A 20,455-nucleotide genomic window follows, 5' to 3' on the forward strand; every position below is an offset into this window, starting at 1 on the left:
GGCTGCCCCACAATGGGAAACCCCATTGACCGGCCGGTGTAACGGAGCATCCCGCCGGCGGGTCGGGGCAGAAATGTGGCGGGGCGGGATGGGGAATTTTGCTCCTGATTTTTACAAATGTTAGAACTGGGCAGACAATCTGTTGGGGTGGAGGTCTGCTTCTCCGCCCTGTGCCTCGGCTTGGCGGGGGGGACTTGTTGGAATTTTTGACACTTGAAAAGGTGAAGTTTGAGTTGAGGGGGTGGATAGAAGCATTCTACAATTCATGGGCATTGATTATCCTTCATTTTCAAGAACTGGACACCATCGAACATTAGCGGAGGTGGGACGAGTGTATTGTTTACATTCTTTCTCCCCATCGTCAAAAGCCCAAGACATTCCTTCCAGCTGAGGGAGTGATTGGCGTGTGCTTCTTTCAACTTAGTTTACTGAATTCATGAGTGAGCGCTGTGGCAGGAGCTCCACAAACCATGTTCACATGTTTTGGTCCTGTCCAAAACTGGATAGGTCTTTAAGATTATCTCAGGGGTGGTGCATGTGAGGTTCGAACCAGGATTTAGAAGTCATGTTCGGGGTGTCGGACCAGCCTGGCTGCAGGGTGCAGGGCGGATGTCCTAGCCTTTGCCTCGCTGATTGCCCGGAGGTGGAGGCGAGCTGGGGTGGAGGTCGGGGGGGGGGGTGGTATTTGGGATGTGGGAGGGGGGAGGAGGTTTGGGTGTGTATGATGAAGGGGATGCAGGTTGGGGGATTGCTATTGCATTTGTTATTGTTGGTTATCTTTTGTTGGGTGTATATTTGGTGAAAAACTGGAAGATGTGGAGATTTTAAAAAAAGTTTGCTGAATTTTAATTCAAACTGGAAAGAAATACTCGACTCTGCCATATAGTAATAAAATGGGAATGTGGAAATGTGTGTGGAGAAGTGGGAAATTTAATGAGATCAATATGTTGAGTATTTTCATCAAACTGTATGTCTGCAGTACATTCTACTGGACAAACGTAAGTTGATGAACATTCTCTGTCTACAGATATGTCCTGGCATTTTTTTTCATTTGAGTTTATTACTGCTTTTTGGTGATCATGAGAAATCCCAGGATTTGTCTTCCCAGAATTTACATTTGGATCAGATTCAAGTTCATATCAGGAACTTTACAAACTACAGCTATAGATTCCCAATTTGCAACTCTTTACCTTGCAGCCCACTGTTCCCTTGTGCCCTCAACTCATACTGGTCCAGTTCCAGGATGCGTCTGACTCTCTGGCAGCATAGTCAGCAGATCGCTGTTTCTCACGGCTAAGCCTGGAGCATGTGCCCACCATAATTCAAAGCTGTTTTGCGCACGCACAAACATTCCAGTAGGGGCCACTGCATACCACTCTGGAGGGAGAATCCTTGTGAATTTTTTCCCTTTCCCTTGCTGGGGCACACAAACTGCTGTCATAGAATCAGAGAGTCATTATGACATTGAAGGAGACCCTCCAGCCCATGTCTGGCCCCATTGAAATTTACCAATGATAAAATCTGGGACGTGGCTCAATCCCACATTCAATATCAGTTATCCAGGAAAATGTCACAGCTTATTCAATCAATAGAGAATTAAATACAGAAGTTCTCTAAGCATTTAACAAAAGATCGTACTTAAAATGTACGTTTCTGTCCATGTAAAGGTCGTCACTATTATTGACTACATTTAATGCACTGACGAGGATGAGTAGGAACATTTTTATGGATCAGGGTTTTGTAATTAAATCTAATGGGTGTCCCTGATGAGTTGGAGGTCGTGCGACTCTTCCATAATATGTGTTCTTACTATGTAGTGTACAGTGGCCTTGAAATTCAGTCAACGGGTTTTCAGGTGCTACGTGGGGATATATTGGGCAAGGGCCCAAATCAGACTTTAGGGGCCTAATGCCTGCTTTTGGTCCCCACTGCAACAGGTCCTCCCTGAGGCAGCCAGCCCAATCCCATTCCCATCCCAACCCTTAGATCTCCAATCTCCCTCGGTTCTGCAGTCCCCGACCTCTGATCTCTTTTCCCACCCGGGGGTCGGACCCCAACCATTCTCCCACACCACCTCTGAAATCCCCATTCGGATTAAGGCAGGATTATCCAATTCTGTGATTTACTGGCAGTTGAACGCCTGTCAACAATAACTGACATTAATAATGAGGTAACGCCTGACTGACATCTGTAGAAACATACCACTGCAAGGAGTCAATCCTTCGATCGAAGGAGGGAGTAGGGACAACATTAAGAAAACAGGCTCCATTTTTTTGTGCCACAACACTAGGGGGAGCACCTCTGCACATATTCAGATGCCGTCTCAGTCTCCGAGCCTCTGACTGTGTAAAGTGAGAGTGCAGTCCTGCCTTTTGACTTGGAATGTTTAGAATTAAGAGCAATTTAGCGTGGCCAATCCACCTACCCTGCACATCGTTTTGGGTTATGTGAGACCCACACAGACACAGGGAGAATGTGCAAACTCCACACGGACAGTGACCCCGAGCCAGGAGTGAACCTGGGTCCTCGGTGCCGGGAGGCAGCAGTGCTAACCACTGTGCCACCGTGCCGCCCATTCTGCCTCAGAATTATGCATTTCTTTCAAGTTGGTGTCTTACAGTTTTTCAACAAAATCAGTTAGTGGAATAAAATTCAGAACTACTCGGAGGACAACCATTTTAATATATGTTTAAATTGTTTCAAATAATTATTCGAGTAGTGAATACAAGATGCCTGGGGGTGATAGATGTTTTTTTCTCCAAAACTTTGACCAATTATCGCTCTATTTTTTTATTCGTTCAGAGGATGTGTCCATCACTGTCCAAGCCAGCATTTATTGCCCATCCCTATTTGCCCTAAACTGAGTGGTTTGCTGGCTATTTCAGAGGGGCATTTAAGAGTCAACCACATTGATGTGAGTCAGGAGTCATGTGCAGGCCAGACTGGGTAAAGACAGCAGATTTCCTTCCTTAAAGGACATTAGTGAACCAAATGGGTTTTTACAACAATGGTTTCATGTTGACCATGTTCACTTTTAATTCTAGATTATAATTGAGTTCAAGTTTCAACATCTGCCCTGGTGGAATGTAAACCTGGGTCCCCAGCGCATTACTCTGGGTCTCTGGATGACTGGTCCAGTGACAATATCACTGCCCCACCACCTCCCCACCCCCATTGTTAAAATTCAATAAAATAAATATTTTAGAAAACAAAATCATCACCCAAGTGGAGCTCAAAGCCATGAAACTGGGATTAAGAGGCCTATTATCTATCAACTGAGCGAGCCAGGTTGTATAAGAACTCCCTGCACAAATCCTTTCCAACTTTATTACTTGTTAAAGTATATTGTATTTAGTTATTTACAGTTATATAATGGTGGTTAAGTTTGCCGTTAAACGAGCCTTTGTGCGGTGTTAAACTGGGAGCAAAGTAACTCACGCCTCCCATCTGGGTGGGTGAATCTGCATACTCTGGTGGCCTCAGTGTGGGCTGAGTGCGCAGGTGCAACTGTTCCTGATGGCTTTATGGTCAGCGGCAGGAGTTACAGCAAAAAGGAAAAGTGCCCAGCTATTAAGAATTTCAAATGGAGACTGCAGATCAAATGAAATAGAAACTCTGAATGATGCAGTACATTCGCGAACGTTTGGACTTACTCAATTCAAGTGGAGTGTAGGAAAAAAAACACAATCCACTCCTTTTTCCCTCCCTATCTTTCTCTCCACATTGAAGGCAACTCTTAGATACTATTTCTTAGACCAAGTTTCTGGTCACCCATCTAATGCCACCTTAAGGAGAGTCTTGGAGGAATTTACCGTGGTGAAGGCTCTATATAAATGCAAGTTGCTGGTGTATATCAGACAATGTATAGCTTCCAAGTTTTTGTGAAAGTACTCCCTGTAAAGGCTGGCTCTGGAAAATCCAATGCACTCACCGAATGGGCATCCTCTTCAGTTTACAATTTAATTCCAGCTGAATAAGTCTTATTGTCCAGGGCATTGTGCTCATTTTGTTTTTGAAATGAAGCAGGCAATGTTTCACGTTTAGCTTACTTCCAGTTGTATGTAACATTTGCAGTTTAAGAAAAAAAACTTATTTATCTCCAATTTCTCACAAAAACCAATAAATGCCGACTTACATGGCTCCAGGCTCCCCTGTAAAGAAAGGGAAGAATAAAGGCAAGGCATGTTAGCAACACCGTGGTTACCATTAGTATCCAGTGCACCTAAAACAAGAGAGAAATAACAGAAATCAAATGTTGCAATGAGCGGCTTGCATCTTCCCAACTGTGACTCGAAATTAATTGCTTCAATACCCGAACAACAACCGTATAGCACTTACTGAATTGTCAAACACTGAACAGTCGAAACATCTTGGAATATACTATGTTTAGAATGTATGATTTTGTTTGCAACATCCAACCGTACTTAAATGTTAAAATTGAACTCTGATTTTTGTTTTAATAAATGTTTTATTAAAGCTTTTCCAACCAACGTTTTTACATAACAAAGATAGAAGTACAAATAATAATAAAAATAAAAATAAACAAGAATTATTAAACAGAACAAGGTGGGTGTTGTCTTCATATAAAACTTACATTATATCAACAGTTCCCCCCCCCCCCCCCACCTCAGGATGCTGCTGCTGACAATTACTGCTCCCCTAGAAAGTTAAGGAAAGGTTGCCACCGCCGTGAGAACCCCATCAAGGACCCTCTCAAGGTGAACTTTATTCGCTCCAGGCTGAGGAACCCCACCATATCACTAACTCAGGTCTCCTCACTCGGGGGTTTCGAGTCCCTCCACATTAACAAGATCCATCTCCGGGCTACCAGGGAGGCAAAGGCCAGTACCTCGGCCTCTTTCGCTTCCTGCACTCCCGGATCCTCCGACACCCCAAATATCGCTACTGTTGGACTCGCCTTCACCCGAGTGTCCAAAATCCTAGACAACACCCTCGCAAACCCTGCCAGAATTCTTTAAGCGCCGGGCATGCCCAAAACAGATAGGCGTGGTTCGCCAACTCCCTGCACATCTCGGGCACCTGTCCTCCACCCCAAAAAACCTACTCATTCTTGCCGCCGTTATATGCGCCCGATGCATCACCTTAAACTGAATTAAGCTGAGTCTGGCTCATGATGAGGAGGAGTTCACCCTGCCCAGGGCGTCGACCCACAGGCCCTCATCCAGCTCCTTACCCAGGTCCTCCTCCCACTTGCCCTTCAACTCCTCCATTGAGGCTTCCTCCACCTCCTGCAGCTCCTGATATATGTCCGACAACTTCCCCTCCCCTACCCAGATGCCAGACACCACCCTGTCCTGGATCCTACGCTGGGGCAGCAGCGGAAACGTCCCCACCTGTTTTCCAAGAAAGTCCCGAACCTGGAGATACCTGAACGCATTCCCCGGGGGGAACTCTGATTTTTTAATGCTGCATCAAAGCAGCAAACCTCTCATTCTGAACAACACTTTATGTGACAGTGTCGAAAAGCTCAAAGTGATGGACGAAGGTCTGTTGTACAAAAGAGCGCCGAGTTTGAAAACGATCGTGTGTGCATGGAAAAGCAGTGGTTAGGTGATGACCACCTAGGATTTCCGACAAATAAAAAATTGCAGGAAGAAGGAGATTTTGAGAGTCTCAATTAAAGGCTCCCACCCACATCACAGGGTCCTTAACTCTGCCCCTTTCACATACTTGAAAATTGTAAAACTGCCATCCTAGGGAAGAGTTGTTCTATTATTTTACTACGTGACCAGGAACGGTTGATGGGAAGTGCGACCACAGGTTAGTGGCAGTTTGATGCGGTAGTCATATCAGCAATTTGAATCTGGAACTCAATAATGCAGAAGTAGGGGGTGTCTCTGGAAATTGTCATTGTATAGCTAGCGGTTAAACGTTGACTGCTTGAAGCTAAGTATAGGTCAAGCTCTGAGTTGCCGTTGGGAGTACGAAGACAGCGTTCAGTTTGTTTTCTCACATGAACCTTTCCCTGAAGTGGAACCACCTTTTACTTATGAAAATTAAAACAAATTTCACGGCTAGTTTACCTGCTGCGTGTACTCTCGTTCCTATCTCAACGGCATGCACAAATCCTGAGGTTTGGAACCAGTATTGCTTCCCCCCCCAAAAAAGCAATGGCAATTTAATTCTGCTCTGTGCTGCTTGTGCATCAAGCCCATACCATTCTCAAGTGCTGTACAAGTCCACTTGTAGAAACACAGCTTCTCATCCATAGCCCTCACAACAGACAGAAAAGATAAAGCTTCAGCGGTGTTTATGTCCACACACAAAGCAAATAAAAATCAATGGACAAGTGCTGGGTTTTACAAATGAATTTACGCCGATCCATCATAAAACTGTGTCAGTGAAATGCTGTTGCTTGAAAACTAACAGCATGTTCACAACGCACACCGTTACTAACATGCAAATTGGGCAGCAACTCCCGGGTGGAGAGGCTGGCTGCGAGATACAAATCTTCAAAATTTGCTGGTTGATATGCAGCTCGCTTTTCACCAACAGTATCTCACCCCTCGCCTCCCTGTTATTTTTAAGAACTTTTGGGATTTGCACATCAAACTCACCATGGACAGTGATATCTGGAAACGAGGAAGTGAACAGTGTTAGTACCTTTTTAATAAGGTGATCATTGTGATGGAATGTCAATCAACCACCCTAGCCTAGAAAGGGAGCAATTTAAACTCTGCAAACAAATTCCTACACGTAGTAAATTGTTACTGGATATTTTTTTAAATGTCAAATTATTTTAAAATAAAGTACACTTCTATTTTTTTTCTCTCTCTTTTAACCTAATCTTTCTTTCTCTCTCTTTATTTCTCTTTCTGTATTTAATTTGACTCTACTTCATCCTCCAGCTCGCCTTCTGTTTCTTTCTCTAACGTTAAGTGTCTTGGTGAGAAAGATTCACTGTTGGTCCGGTCATTCATTGAGATTTCAGATGCCACACATGTCTTTGCCACATTACACTTCCAGCAAGTTACGCCGCAAAAAGATTCAATCGCAGGATGCAGAAAAAAGTCTAAAACACTTGCCATAGGTTTTCTTCCTCCCAGACAAATTGTTCCATTGATTATGAATGTTAGGTTGAGGGGTTTTTGAAACCATTATTTGGGCCTCTTGTTTGTTGGCATACTTTTGTGCGTGTGTACCAACTCATCAATGTCTAAACTTGCCTTCCACAAGGCAAGTAAAATATATGTTAACATTTTGCCCTTTTGTACCTCTTCTGTCACAATTGTTTTATTTGAGGAGATCAGCCTGATGGGACGTTTATGGCCATTGCTCAGGCAGATTTGTGAATATTGCAGCTGATTCCTGATAATGACATTGGTACTAAACATACATATGATAAGCAGGAGCCCCTGGCGTTGGGTGGGTATCCTTCGTCTGTTCCGGAGTGCAGGTGAAAATGGAGGATCCAGGGCAGGGTATAATCACCCCACTGGTACATTTTTTAAAAAATTCTTAACTCCTAATGTATCTAAACTATTTCTTGAGCATTCAAATCTATTTTTCCACTCTTTCAAGAGTTTCAAACTGACAGGTTCTTTCAGAGATTTTCAAACAGTGTGCATCCAGTTCAAAGAAATCAATCTTTCTATAGCCCAGAAAAGAAATGTTATCATGATTTCCAAAAGAGGAACAGTATCAGTCTAAGTGCTGTTGACATGTACTCCTTGGGAAATGCAGATTTAAACTGTACTACTGCACATGGTGTTAGCAGGTTCTGGGTTAGAACTTGTTATAATAGAACTAATTGCATTGCTCTCACCCAGATTTTAGATGGTATCCAAGATGGAAAAAAAAATAAGTGGCACAAGTTGTGAAAAGGACATAAGGGGTGCGATGTTGCGGGTCCGTTGGCCGTGGGGGCCACCTCCGGGATGGGGGTTGCGACAGGTGTTAGTTGTCCTGAAGTCTGCAGGCTGTGTTTTAAAATGTTTACAGTGCGTCCTCTCAGTCTGCAGGCTGTGTTGTCAGGAAATGAAAATGAGTGGCATGGGGGTATGAGGCGTCTGTGGGTGTGGGGCTCCATGAGGTGGGGGTGGGGGAGGGGGTGATGAGACTGAAGGAGGCCAGCTGAAGGGACTGGTTGGATGAGACCTCGAAACAGAAGGCTGGGGGTGGGGCAGAGCGGGGGGAGGGGGGGGGGGGGGGGACACGAGAGTTTGGGGGAGGGCAGGAGTTTAAAATTCATAGTGGTTGTTCAGGTGTCCAGGTCTGGCAGCAATGAGATCTGGGGATGCAGCCTGAGTAATCATGGTGCCTCTCAGTCTTGCCTATCCCTGATTCAGAGTGTAATTGTGCCTGCTAAGATTCCTGAGACTCATGCTCGTCAAACTAATTGGCCATGTGTTAACTCTTAACAATGTCAGCTGTCCGCATTCTCAAGTCAAGGATATGGATGAAAACTCATGTCTGAGGGATAAAAGATTGAGAGGGAATGAGTAAGCATAATTGCCAGACTCCAGCGCCTGCCATAGAGGATCCATTAGTCCTTGAGGTTTCCATAAGGGTCCAGTTGACTTTGCCCAGGAGAGATGGGTTACCATTGAAACAGCCTATCAGAATCCCCAGTGATGTATATATTAAGGGAGGGGAGAAGCAGACAGGAGGCCATTGTTGACTCTGAAGAGGCGAGGGCATTGACCGGGGCCGGTCAAGTGATGAAGTTAGAAGGGCACCAGAGATGTGAGTGAGCGCTAACCACCGGATGAGTTATGGGGAGGCAGTGGCGTACTGGTATTGTCACTGGATTAGTAAACCCGAAATCCAGGGTAATGCCCTGGGGACCCTGGTTTGAATCCTGTCACTGTAGATAGTGAAATTTGAATTCAATAAAAATCTGGAATTAAAGTCTTATGGTGACCATGAAACCGCTGCTGATTGTCATAAAAACCCATCTGGCTCATTAATAAGAATCTTTATTAGTGTCACAAGTAGACTTACATTAACACGGCAATGAAGTTACTGTGAAAAACCCCTAGTCGTCACATATCCCGCGTCTGTTCGGGTACACAGAGGGAGAATTCAGAATGCCCAATTCACCTAACAAGCACGCCTTTCGGGACTTGTAGGAAGGAACCGGAGCACCCGGAGGAAACCCACGCAGACATGGGGAGAACGTGCAGACTCCGCACAGACAGTGATCCAAGCCGGGAATCGAACTTGGGACCTTGGTGCTGTGAAGGAACAGTGTCAACGACTCTGCTACCACGTTGCACTCATGTCCTTTAGGGGAAGGAAATCTGCCATCCTTACCTGGTCTGGCCTACATGTGACTCCAGACCCACAGCAATGTAGTTGACTCTTAACAGCTCCCTTAAGGCAGGGGCTGGCAGGGAATGTGACGGGGCAGGGGCTGGCGGGGGGTGTGACGGGGCAGGGGCTGGCGGGGGATGAGACGGGGCAGGGGCTGGCGGGGGATGAGACGGGGCAGGGGCTGGCGGGGGATGAGACGGGGCAGGGGCTGGTGGGGGATGAGACAGGGCAGGGGCTTGCAGGGGATGAGATGGGGCAGGGGCTGGCGGGGGATGAGACGGGGCAGGGGCTGGCGGGGGATGAGATGGGGCAGGGGAGGGGCTGGCGGTGGGATAAGACGGGGCAGGGGCTGGCGGGGGATGAGACGGGGCAGGGGCTGGTGGGGGGATGAGACGGGTCAGGGGATGAGACGGGGCAGGGGCTGGTGGGAGATGTGACGGGGCAGGGGCTGGAGGGGGATGAGACGGGGCAGGGGCTGGCGGGGGGATAAGACGGGGCAGGGGCTGGCGGTGGGATGAGACGGGGCAGGGGCTGGCGGTGGGATGAGACGGGGCAGGGGCTGGCGGGGGATGAGACGGGGCAGGGGCTGGTGGGGGGATGAGACGGGTCAGGGGATGAGACGGGGCAGGGGCTGGTGGTGGGATGAGACGGGTCAGGGGATGAGACGGGGCAGGGGCTGGCGGGAGATGTGACGGGGCAGGGGCTGGAGGGGGATGAGACGGGGCAGGGGCTGGCGGGGGGATAAGACGGGGCAGGGGCTGGCGGGGGATGAGACGGGGCAGGGGCTGGCGGGGGGGATGAGACGGGGCAGGTGGGGATGAGATGGGGTAGGGGCTGGCGGGGGTGAGACGGCACAGGGGCTGGCGGGGGATGAGACGCCGCAGGGGCTGGCAGGGAATGTGACGGGGCAGGGACTGGCAGGGGATGAGGCAAGGCAGGTGGGGGATGAGATGGGGCAGGGAAGGGGCTGGCAGTGGGATGAGACGGGGAAGGGGATGATGCGGGGCAGGGGCTGGCGGGGGATGAGGTGGGGCAGGGGTTGGCGGGGGATGAGATGAGACGGGGCAGGGGACGAGATGGGGCAGGGGACAAGATGGGGCAGGGGACGAGACGGGGCAGGGGTTGGGTGGGGGGAATGGACAGGGCAGTGGTTTGCAGGCGGGGGGAGAAATGGGACAGGGCAGGCAATTGCGGGGTGGAATGAGATGGGGCAGCGGCTTGTGGTGCAGGAGATGTGACGGGGCAGGGGCTGGAGGGGGATGAGACGGGGCAGGGGCTGGCGGGGGGATAAGACGGGGCAGGGGCTGGCGGTGGGATGAGACGGGGCAGGGGCTGGCGGTGGGATGAGACGGGGCAGGGGCTGGCGGGGGATGAGACGGGGCAGGGGCTGGTGGGGGGATGAGACGGGTCAGGGGATGAGACGGGGCAGGGGCTGGTGGTGGGATGAGACGGGTCAGGGGATGAGACGGGGCAGGGGCTGGCGGGAGATGTGACGGGGCAGGGGCTGGAGGGGGATGAGACGGGGCAGGGGCTGGCGGGGGGATAAGACGGGGCAGGGGCTGGCGGGGGATGAGACGGGGCAGGGGCTGGCGGGGGGGATGAGACGGGGCAGGTGGGGATGAGATGGGGTAGGGGCTGGCGGGGGTGAGACGGCACAGGGGCTGGCGGGGGATGAGACGCCGCAGGGGCTGGCAGGGAATGTGACGGGGCAGGGACTGGCAGGGGATGAGGCAAGGCAGGTGGGGGATGAGATGGGGCAGGGAAGGGGCTGGCAGTGGGATGAGACGGGGAAGGGGATGATGCGGGGCAGGGGCTATCGGGGGATGAGGTGGGGCAGGGGAGGGGCTGGCAGTGGGATGAGACGGGGAAGGGGATGATGCGGGGCAGAGGCTGGCGGGGGATGAGGTGGGGCAGGGGTTGGCGGGGGATGAGATGAGACGGGGCAGGGGACGAGATGGGGCAGGGGACAAGATGGGGCAGGGGACGAGACGGGGCAGGGGTTGGGTGGGGGGAATGGACAGGGCAGTGGTTTGCAGGCGGGGGGAGAAATGGGACAGGGCAGGCGATTGCGGGGTGGAATGAGATGGGGCAGCGGCTTGTGGTGCAGGAGATAAGATGGGGCAGGGGTTGGCGGGGATGAGACGGGGCAGGGGAAGGCGGGGGATGAGACGGCGCAGGGGCTGGCGGGAGATGAGACGGCGCAGGGGCTGGCGGGAGATGAGACGGGGCAGGGGAGAGGCTGGCGGTGGGATGAGACGGCGCAGGGGAGAGGCTGGCGGTGGGATGAGACGGCGCAGGGGAGAGGCTGGCGGTGGGATGAGACAGGGCAGGCAGGGATGAGATGGGGCAGCGGCTGGTGAGGGTGATTAAAAAAAAATGAGAAAAAAAAACAGCTCCCTTAAGGGCAATTAGGAATGAACAACAAATGCTGGCCCAGCTAGCGACACCCACGTCACATGAACAAATATAAAAAGGGAATGGCTGCTTCCAGGACCAGGAGGACAAAGGGTATGGAGAGGGTCTGATGGTAAAAGGCTGGCACACCAACCTGACTGTCTCTGCCTCTCTCTCTCCCTCACAGCTTTCCAAGAGACCTCGAGATGGAGCAAGTGGAACTGGCAATTCTGCTTTATAGTAGCGCCGGAGGAGCCAGACAAGAGAGAACCGAACACCAGGAGGCAAAGAGATCCACAGGCCAGGCTCAAGGGCCGGACGCAGCACAAGCCAAACAGGGGACATGAAGAAGACTAAGGGTTTACAGTACCCAGATGTCCTTGATGGAGCTGATGGACAACATGTATCTCAGGAGACTCCGCCTCAACAGGAAGACAGTGTGGCATCTATGCGACATTCTTGTCAACTTGACGACACGTGAGGGAGGAGGGAGCTCGCTACCTGTGACCGTGAAGGACATGGCAGCCCTAAACCTCCCTGTCACAGGATTGTTCCAGAGCTCAACAGATGATTTATGTGGCATCTCGCAGTCACCGCCCACAAATGCGTCTATGAGGTTACGGTTGCACTCGCATCAGTTGCAAACTGGACCGGGCCCATCAGGACGAGAAGGCTCTCCAATTTAACAATGGGATTAGGAAAAAATAAATTCAGAGGACCGTGAGTTTTTGGAATTCTTTCCCAGAGAGCGGGGAGACACGGCTATATTTAGGACAAAGGTAGGTAGATTTATGACTAACAAGGGAGTCAAAGGTTATTGTGGGTCGGCGGAACATGGAGTTGAGGCTACAATCCAATCAACCGTCATCTTATTGAATGGCAGAACGGGCCGAGGGGCCGAATGGACAACTTCTCCTAATTTGTATGTTCGTGTGAATTTGACTCATGCCTGGGGAAAACACCTGAACTTCTAATCACTTTTTAAAGCTTTTGGGGATGGAAATGGGCATGCTCCTCTTGCCTGCCAATATGGAAGGTTTAGTTACACTTGAATGAAAGAAAACTGAATTTATTGCCCAAGACTCTTATATGTTCCAGTTATTTGAATCGAATAAACATACATTTTGGTCTTCCATCACTAAGGGATCAAACCATGCCTGTGCAAAATTTAGAGAGGAAACTCTGGATGTGAAATTCCAGTAACAAATGCCACCTGATTTTCACACGAATGGAGGAAAAACCCTGCATATTCTGTAGTTATGATGGAGAGATGCGGGCGTTGGACTGGGGTGGGCACAGTAAGAAGTCTTACAACACCAGGTTAAAGTCCAATAGGTTTGTTTGGAATCACTAGATTTCACCTGATGAAGGAACAAAGAAGAAAGAACAATATAGCACAGGAACAGGCCCTTCGGCCCTCCAAGCCAGCGCCGACCATGGTACCTGCCTAAACTAAAACCGTCTGCACTTACGGAGTACGTAGCCTTCCATTCCCACCCTATTCATTTATTTGTCTAGATGTCCCTTATTGCCACTATCGTACCTGCTCCCACCACCTCCCCAGGCAGAGCGTTCCATATATTTACCACCCTCTGTCTAAAAAAAAACTTGCCTCGCACATCTGTTCTAAACTTCTCCCCACGCACTTTAAACCTATATCCCCTAGTACTTGACTCTCCTACCCTAGGAAAGAGCATCTGACTATCCACTTTGTATATGCCACTCTTAATCTTGTAGACCTCTATCAGGTTGCCTCTCAACCTCCGTCGTTCCAGTGAGAACGGACCAAGTTTATCTATCCTCTCCTCATAGCTAATGCCTTCCATACCAGGCAACATCCTCGTAAACCGCTTCTGTACCCTCTCCACAGCATCCACATCCTTTTGGTAGTGTGGAGACCAGAATTGTGTGCAATATTCCAAATGAGGCCTAACTAAAATCCTGTACAGCTGCAACATGACTTGCCAATTTTTATATTAAATGCCCTGACCGATGAAGGCCAGCATGCTGTATGCCTTCTTGACCGCCTTATCCATATGCGTTGCCACTGTCAGTGATCAGTGCACATGCACGGCCAGATCTCTCTACCTGTCAGTACTCGCAAGAGTTCTACTATTTATTGTGTAATTCCTACAATGCATTGGACCTTCCAAAGTGCATTACTTCACACTTGTCTGGATTAAACTCTATCTGCCATTTCACCGCCCAAGACTCCAACCAGTTTATATCCTGTTGTATCCTCTGACAATCCTCTTCACTATCTGCAACTCCACCAATTTTTGTGTCGTCTGTGGGCTTACTAATCAGACCAGCTACATTTTCTTCCAAAACATTTATATATACCACGAACAACAAAGGCCCCAAAACGGATCTCTGTGGAACGCCGCTAGTCACAGCCTTCTGTTCAGAAAAGCACCCTTCTACTACTACCCTCTGTCTTCTGTGCCAAACCAGTTCTGTATCTAACTTGCCAGCTCTCCTCTGATCCCATGTGACTTCACCTTTTGTTCCTGTCTACCACGGGGTACCTTGTCAAAGGCAAAGGTTACGCTCTGAAAGCTAGCGATTCCAAATAAACCTGTTGGACTTTAACCTGGTGTTGTAAGACTTCTTACTATTTGTATTTACTGTTGGATCCTCCTTGCAAGGCATCCCTATCTGCACCCTACGCATATGATGCTGAGCACCCAGGGAAAGACCTTATCCGAAATGCTTGCGTCGAGTGTGTATTGGATTTTGAGAATTTTATGGATTTTGGAATATACTGTGCAGGTTTGGCACGCATTGGGAAATGTGCATGTACGGACACTGGGAACTGCGCAAGTGCGGTGCATGGCACGTGTTGGAAACTGTGCAGGTGCGGCGCACATTGGGTACTACGCAGGTGTGGCGCGCTCAAAAAAGTGTCGATTTTGGAATTTTTCAATTTTCGGAATTTCGGATAAGGGATGCTCAACTTGTAGTAAAAAATATTCCCGCTCAGCATTTATCAGTAAAACGTCCGTAATTTGCTACAGCTGATTTTGAGCCAACAGTAGACACTAGTACTGATCAGCACTGATAGTTACCTGAAACCAAATCTTTTTGCCAAATAGTGTGCTGGATGGCCAGACAGGTTTAAAGAATCGAGCTACAATGACACCAATGTTGGCTGTCGTCACCCAAGCAATAAACATTAATGTTCCTAAGAAAAAATATAGAAACTATTATTGCCATGCCATACTGGAATATAACCTGAAAAGTCCATTGAATCAAATTAGCAAAGGCCTAAAGTTGTTTATATTCTTGCCCTGGCACCATCTGATGTGCCATGACTTCATCACAAGTGATAGTGCTCGTTCAATTGTAAAACAATCCATAATTTAATGACTGAATACTTTAACTCTCTGCATCCAAAGTGATTGAATGGGCTATTTTCAAGGTCACAGAAAAACAAAAACTATCGATGCCAATTAGCTCAAGCCCTGTGACTTTAAGAAGCGACTAAATGCAAAATAATAATAATATATAATTATAATCGTGATTGTCACAAGTAGGTTTACATTAACACTGCAATGAAGTTATTGTGAAAATCCCCTCGACGCCACACTCAAGGGCACCTGTCCGGGTACACTGAGGGAGAATTCAGAATGTCCAATTCGTCGAACAAGCACGTCTTTCGGGACTTGTGGGAGGAAACCGGAGCACCCGGAGGAAACCCACGCAGACACAGGGAGAACGTGCAGACTCCGCACAGACAGTGACCCAAGCAGGACTCCGCACAGACAGGGACCCTGGCGCTGTGAAGCAACAGTGCTAACCACTGTGCTACCTGAATGGAGAAGGGGAGGAACATTTCTGGTACACCTTAAAATAAGGCAACAGCATATATTGAAACAACACTGATTTACCTTCAGCATGAATACCAAAAGCTGTCGATAATAGATAGAGCTTAGTGGCTCCACAACCCGGGGATCAGCGAAAGGCAGATGATGGTGGACATCAGGAGAAAATGAATCCTGAATACGCCACCCTGAATCATGCTGGAGCCCAGCGGGTGAGAGAAACGCAACTGATTTAAATGTTTGTCAGGATATTTTGACAAAGTGGCACACGGATGATATTACTCTACCTTCTCCAAAGGTCCTCACATCAAAGCTCCTGATGTCCAGCCAATTTGGTTCACTCCATGTGGTATGAATAAGTGGCTGTGTACATTGGACACAGCAGAGGCCAATCTTTTGGTTCTTACCCCATAAAATCTCTTTTTTTAAATAAATTTAGAGTACCCAATTCTTTTTTTCCAATTAAGGGGCAATTTAGCGTGGTTAATCCAACTACCCTGCACATCTTTGCATTGTAGGGGTGATACCCACGCAGACACGGCGACCCCAGAAAGTCTCTTAAGTCTTAAAGCTCACATAGCTCTGCAAGTCACCACAGTGGCATGGTTCCCCTATTTCACCCTCACTCCAACTCAGACCGTCTCCCTCTCATAATAGCCATCTTGAAGCAGTCCGTTACAGAGGACACAGTAAACTGAGCACTTCCAAACCCACCCCCAGAGGTCCCACAAAGCAGGTCACTCTTCGGGCCCTCCATTTATGAGCTGGAACATGGCTTGCACCCTGTCATCTTAGGCCACCAAGCCTGTTCAAGGAAAACCCTTCCCTCCCATGCCACACACCTTCACTTGTGACCATTGAATCCTATGACGTTCATGACAAGGAAAAACATGCCAACCACACGTGTCCCCTCCTCTTCCCCTATCCCGGATAGCCCACTCCCAGGAATCCCAGGACGGAGCAGCGCCCAGGTTCCCAAACATGGCCTGGAGATCCTGCTGGAGACCCACAGGAACGTCCGTTTCTCCCGAGGTTCAGGTTGCCTTCCAGGACCCGAAAGGCAACCCGGCCAGCTAAAGATAGTTGAGGTTGGCAACATCTTGGGCCAACACTGGACAACATGAATCCATTGTCAAAAGCGCTTCAATAATCTCTGGCACGAGAGTAAGATTAATTGAGATGTTCAGCCTGGCTTTTCTGGATGCAGCATGTCTAGGCCTTGGATGGACACAAGGCGCATGATGCTCAAAAGTGCAGCAGCATATGTCCATGGCCAAAGTTAATCAAATAATGTGTCTGTGAACAGAAAACATTAAGGAAGAGCCATTTTAGACGTCTTGAAGGCATCTCCCAAGCTCAACAAGCATTTTTCTTTCAGGAGAAGAGGGCCCATAACACCAGGATGCTCCCAATGCACTTGATCTGGCAGAAGTGGTCACATCTCGAAAGAGCAGACTTGTTTCTTTACAGGTTCTAAAAACCCACATCAAACGGTGTGCAAGAGGAAATACAATTTTCCTGTGGTTCTCACAATGGGAACTCCAACCTCAGAAGAAGTGTGTGCACAAGACAAGGTCATACAGATGAAAATTGCATTTCCAGCAAGTAAAATCTAAGTTCTGTGTTCCACAATCTGATTCACTGCTCCTTTGTGAGACAAGAATCTGGCCTGTAATCTTTACATTCACACTAATAATTTTAGTACCAGACACTTACCATGAGCTTTAATATATAGGGGAGATCGAGAGCCCGTGAGTTCACGAGGAGATCCACCAAAATGAACCTTCCCATGTGTAATCAGTGGTTGGAGGTGATGTTTATGAATTCTTCCTTCAATAAAATAAAATAACTAAATAGTGATATCAAGCATATTACACCTGGAAATATTTTATTACTCATTTTAGATAATACACCATTCTGGGAGCATAAAATGTATTCTGAAAGTAAAAAGCAAGTCATCAAATTGACACCAGCCCTGAATGTGAAAAATGCCAGAATACAAGAGAAAAACAAGGAAATAAACATAACTATTTATAATAATAATGTACTATAATATAATAATAGCTTATTGTCACAAGTAGGCTTCAATGAAGTTACTGTGGAAAGACCCTAGTCGCCACATTCCGGTGCCTGTTCGGGGAGGCCGGTGCGGGAATTGAACCCGCGCTGCTGCCTTGTTCTGCATTACAAGCCAGCTATTTAGCCCACTGTGCTAAACCAGCCCCTATTTAAAGTAGAACGTAAGTCACACCAGCAGTAAAGTAAGTATAAACAGATTTTCCATGGATTAGTCTGGAAATGTCTTGTGTAGGTTTGAGCCATTCCGACTCGGATGCTTGCTGTTTAAACCTTGCAATGATTTATTTGATCTTAGCCAATGAGTCTAATGGGGGACTGCAGTTGGTCTCAGTGTACCTGGACTTGGGGGGGGGGGGGTGGAATGGGGGTTTTCTGATCTTGATTCTCATTCAGTGAGAGACTCCCTAATATCAAGGCCACGTGCAGATATCAGATGAGGTCAGAATTGAACCTGAATGTTTAGACCCACACATGAGGAATAGCCACTTGAACCTGTGGATCTATATTCCAGCACAAGCATCTTCAGGAGACGAGATCAGCACGGTAGCATTGTGAATAGCACAATTGCTTCACAGCTCCAGGGTCCCAGGTTCGATTCCGGCTTGGGTCACTGTCTGTGCGGAGTCTGCACATCCTCCCCGTGTGTGCGTGGGTTTCCTCCGGGTGCTCCGGTTTCCTCCCACAGTCCAAAGATGTGCAGGTTAGGTGGATTGGCCATGATAAATTGCCCTTAGTGTCCAAAATTGCCCTTAGTGCTGGGTGGGGTTACTGGGTTATGGGGATAGGGTGGAGGTGTTGACCTTGGGTAGGGTGCTCTTTCCAAGAGCTGGTGCAGACTCAATGGGCCAAATGGCCTCCTTCTGCACTGTAAATTCTATGTTAAATTCTATGAGAAGAGGAGAATGGACAATGAGTATCAGATATACCATTCGAACGTGGGTTTTTTCATAATCCTCAAACATCTCTCTGTAACCACCTCAAACACATCTTCACTAAAAGTTCAGAACAAGGCAAAAAAATGGGGCTATTATTTACAACTGAACATTCCGTACAGGCCAGATTCCTGTTAGGCGACCCTGTCACATTGCACACCAGGAACACTCCACGGTTATCGTTTTGTCAATTTACAAAGAGAGTTGAGATGATTACTCCACAAGGGGATGCTCAGCACCTGTACACCACCTAGCTAGACTAGTAAAATATTACATTTCCCTGACTTTTAACACCAAGCACAGACAACTTGAAACTTTAAACAAATTTCCTCTCCTCTTCTGAAAGCTTCAAATCGTTGTGGGGAATAGATCCATTCAAGTGGCCATTTCCCATAAGAGAACCATGGTAGTAAATTGTTAAACAGCAGAGGACATGTACTATTCTTTCCTCAGCCCATCATTCCTTATCTGTTCACATGTACTTTTCAGCAGTGGACCCCTAACAACATTCAGGAGCGAGAATCGTGGCTGAATTTGTAGCCTCCAAAGTTTTGGCCAATTCCAGTATCCCTCCTTCTGCACTGTAAATTCTATGATAATTCTATAATTCTATACTGCTTCCCTGGCAGAGATCAGCAAATACAGCGCAGATTGAAGTCAAACCTACCACATTCGGTGATCAACAGGGCCAGATGTTAATGCACACAATGTGATTTTAAAGGTTCTTTCAGGAGTAAACTGGCTAAACAAAGCTGGAAGAGTGCAGTGTGATGTAGCAACTTTGAAAGAAGAAAGCTTTCTTCCAGCAATGCTTTTACGAATAGGAAAGATGTGTGATAGATGTTTTAGGGAATTAATTGGAGGAGGGGTGCCGAATATTTCTGTGAAATGAGATGAAGCTAGAGGAGGAGAGTACCTCAATGAACTTTGAAAATGGAATTAGAGGAACCGAGTGCCTTGAGTGAAATGTCGTTGTGTACAGGGAAAGGAACTACTTTGCTCACTTTAGGGGTTGTTTGGATATTCTACTGACTATGGATACATCACACTATCACTTCAAGTTTCTCCATAATTTTTCTATATTTTACATCTCTCTGGTGTGGACCTACACTCATCCCGAGAGCATCTCGATAACAAGGACTCCTATACCAGACTCCTATTTATTGACTAAGCTCTGCCTTCAACACCATAAATCCAGCCAAGCTCACATCAAAGTTCCAAAACCTAGGACTTGGCTCCCCACTCTGCAACTGCATCCTCAACTTTCTGACCAACTGACCACAATCAGTAAGAATGAACAACAACACCTCCTCCACAATAGTCCTCAATACGGGGCCCTGCAAGGCTGCGTACTTAGCCCCCTACTATACCCCCTGTACACACACGACTGTGTGGCAAAATTTGGTTCCAACTCCATCTACAAGTTTGCTGACAACATGACCATAGTGGGCTGGATCTCGAATAACGACGAGTCAGAATACAGGAGGGAGATAGAGAATCTAGTGGAGTGGTGCAGCGACAACAAGCTATCCCTCAATGCCAGCAAAACTAAAGAGCTGGTTATTCTCTTCAGGAAGCAAAGTACTGTACACACCCCTGTCAGCATCAACCGGGCCAAGGTGGAGATGGTTAACAGTTTCAAATTCCTAGGGGTGTACATGACCAAAAATCTGTCCTGGCCCACCCACGACGACGCTACCACCAAGAGAGCACAACAGCGCCTATACTTCCTCAGGAAACTAAGGAAATTCGGCATGTCCACACTAACTCTTATCAACTTTTACATATGCACCATAGAAAGCATCCTATCTGGCTGCATTACAGTCTGGCATGGCAACTATTCGGCCCAAGACCGCAAGCAACTTCAGTGTTGTGAACACAGCCCAGTCATCACACAAACCTGCCTCCCATCCATTGACTCTATCTACACCTCCGGCTGTCTGGGGAAAG

At 47.9% G+C, this 20,455-nt stretch overlaps 1 protein-coding gene across 2 annotated transcripts in view; it reads right to left on the bottom strand.

The window, feature by feature from the left end:
• Positions 1-20,455, bottom strand: part of frrs1b (ferric-chelate reductase 1b) — a 114,838-nt gene that overhangs the window by 23,339 nt on the left and 71,044 nt on the right. For both annotated transcript variants that reach the window (XM_072510595.1, XM_072510594.1), the window contains exons 9-11: positions 17,211-17,324; positions 14,739-14,854; positions 4,136-4,222 (exon numbers count right to left, since the gene is read on the bottom strand). In XM_072510595.1, the coding sequence (XP_072366696.1) occupies positions 4,136-4,222; positions 14,739-14,854; positions 17,211-17,324 (317 nt within the window). The remainder of the gene's footprint in view (positions 1-4,135; positions 4,223-14,738; positions 14,855-17,210; positions 17,325-20,455) is intronic.

This window comes from Scyliorhinus torazame, chromosome 7, assembly GCF_047496885.1.
Source record: "Scyliorhinus torazame isolate Kashiwa2021f chromosome 7, sScyTor2.1, whole genome shotgun sequence".
NCBI lineage: Eukaryota > Metazoa > Chordata > Chondrichthyes > Carcharhiniformes > Scyliorhinidae > Scyliorhinus > Scyliorhinus torazame.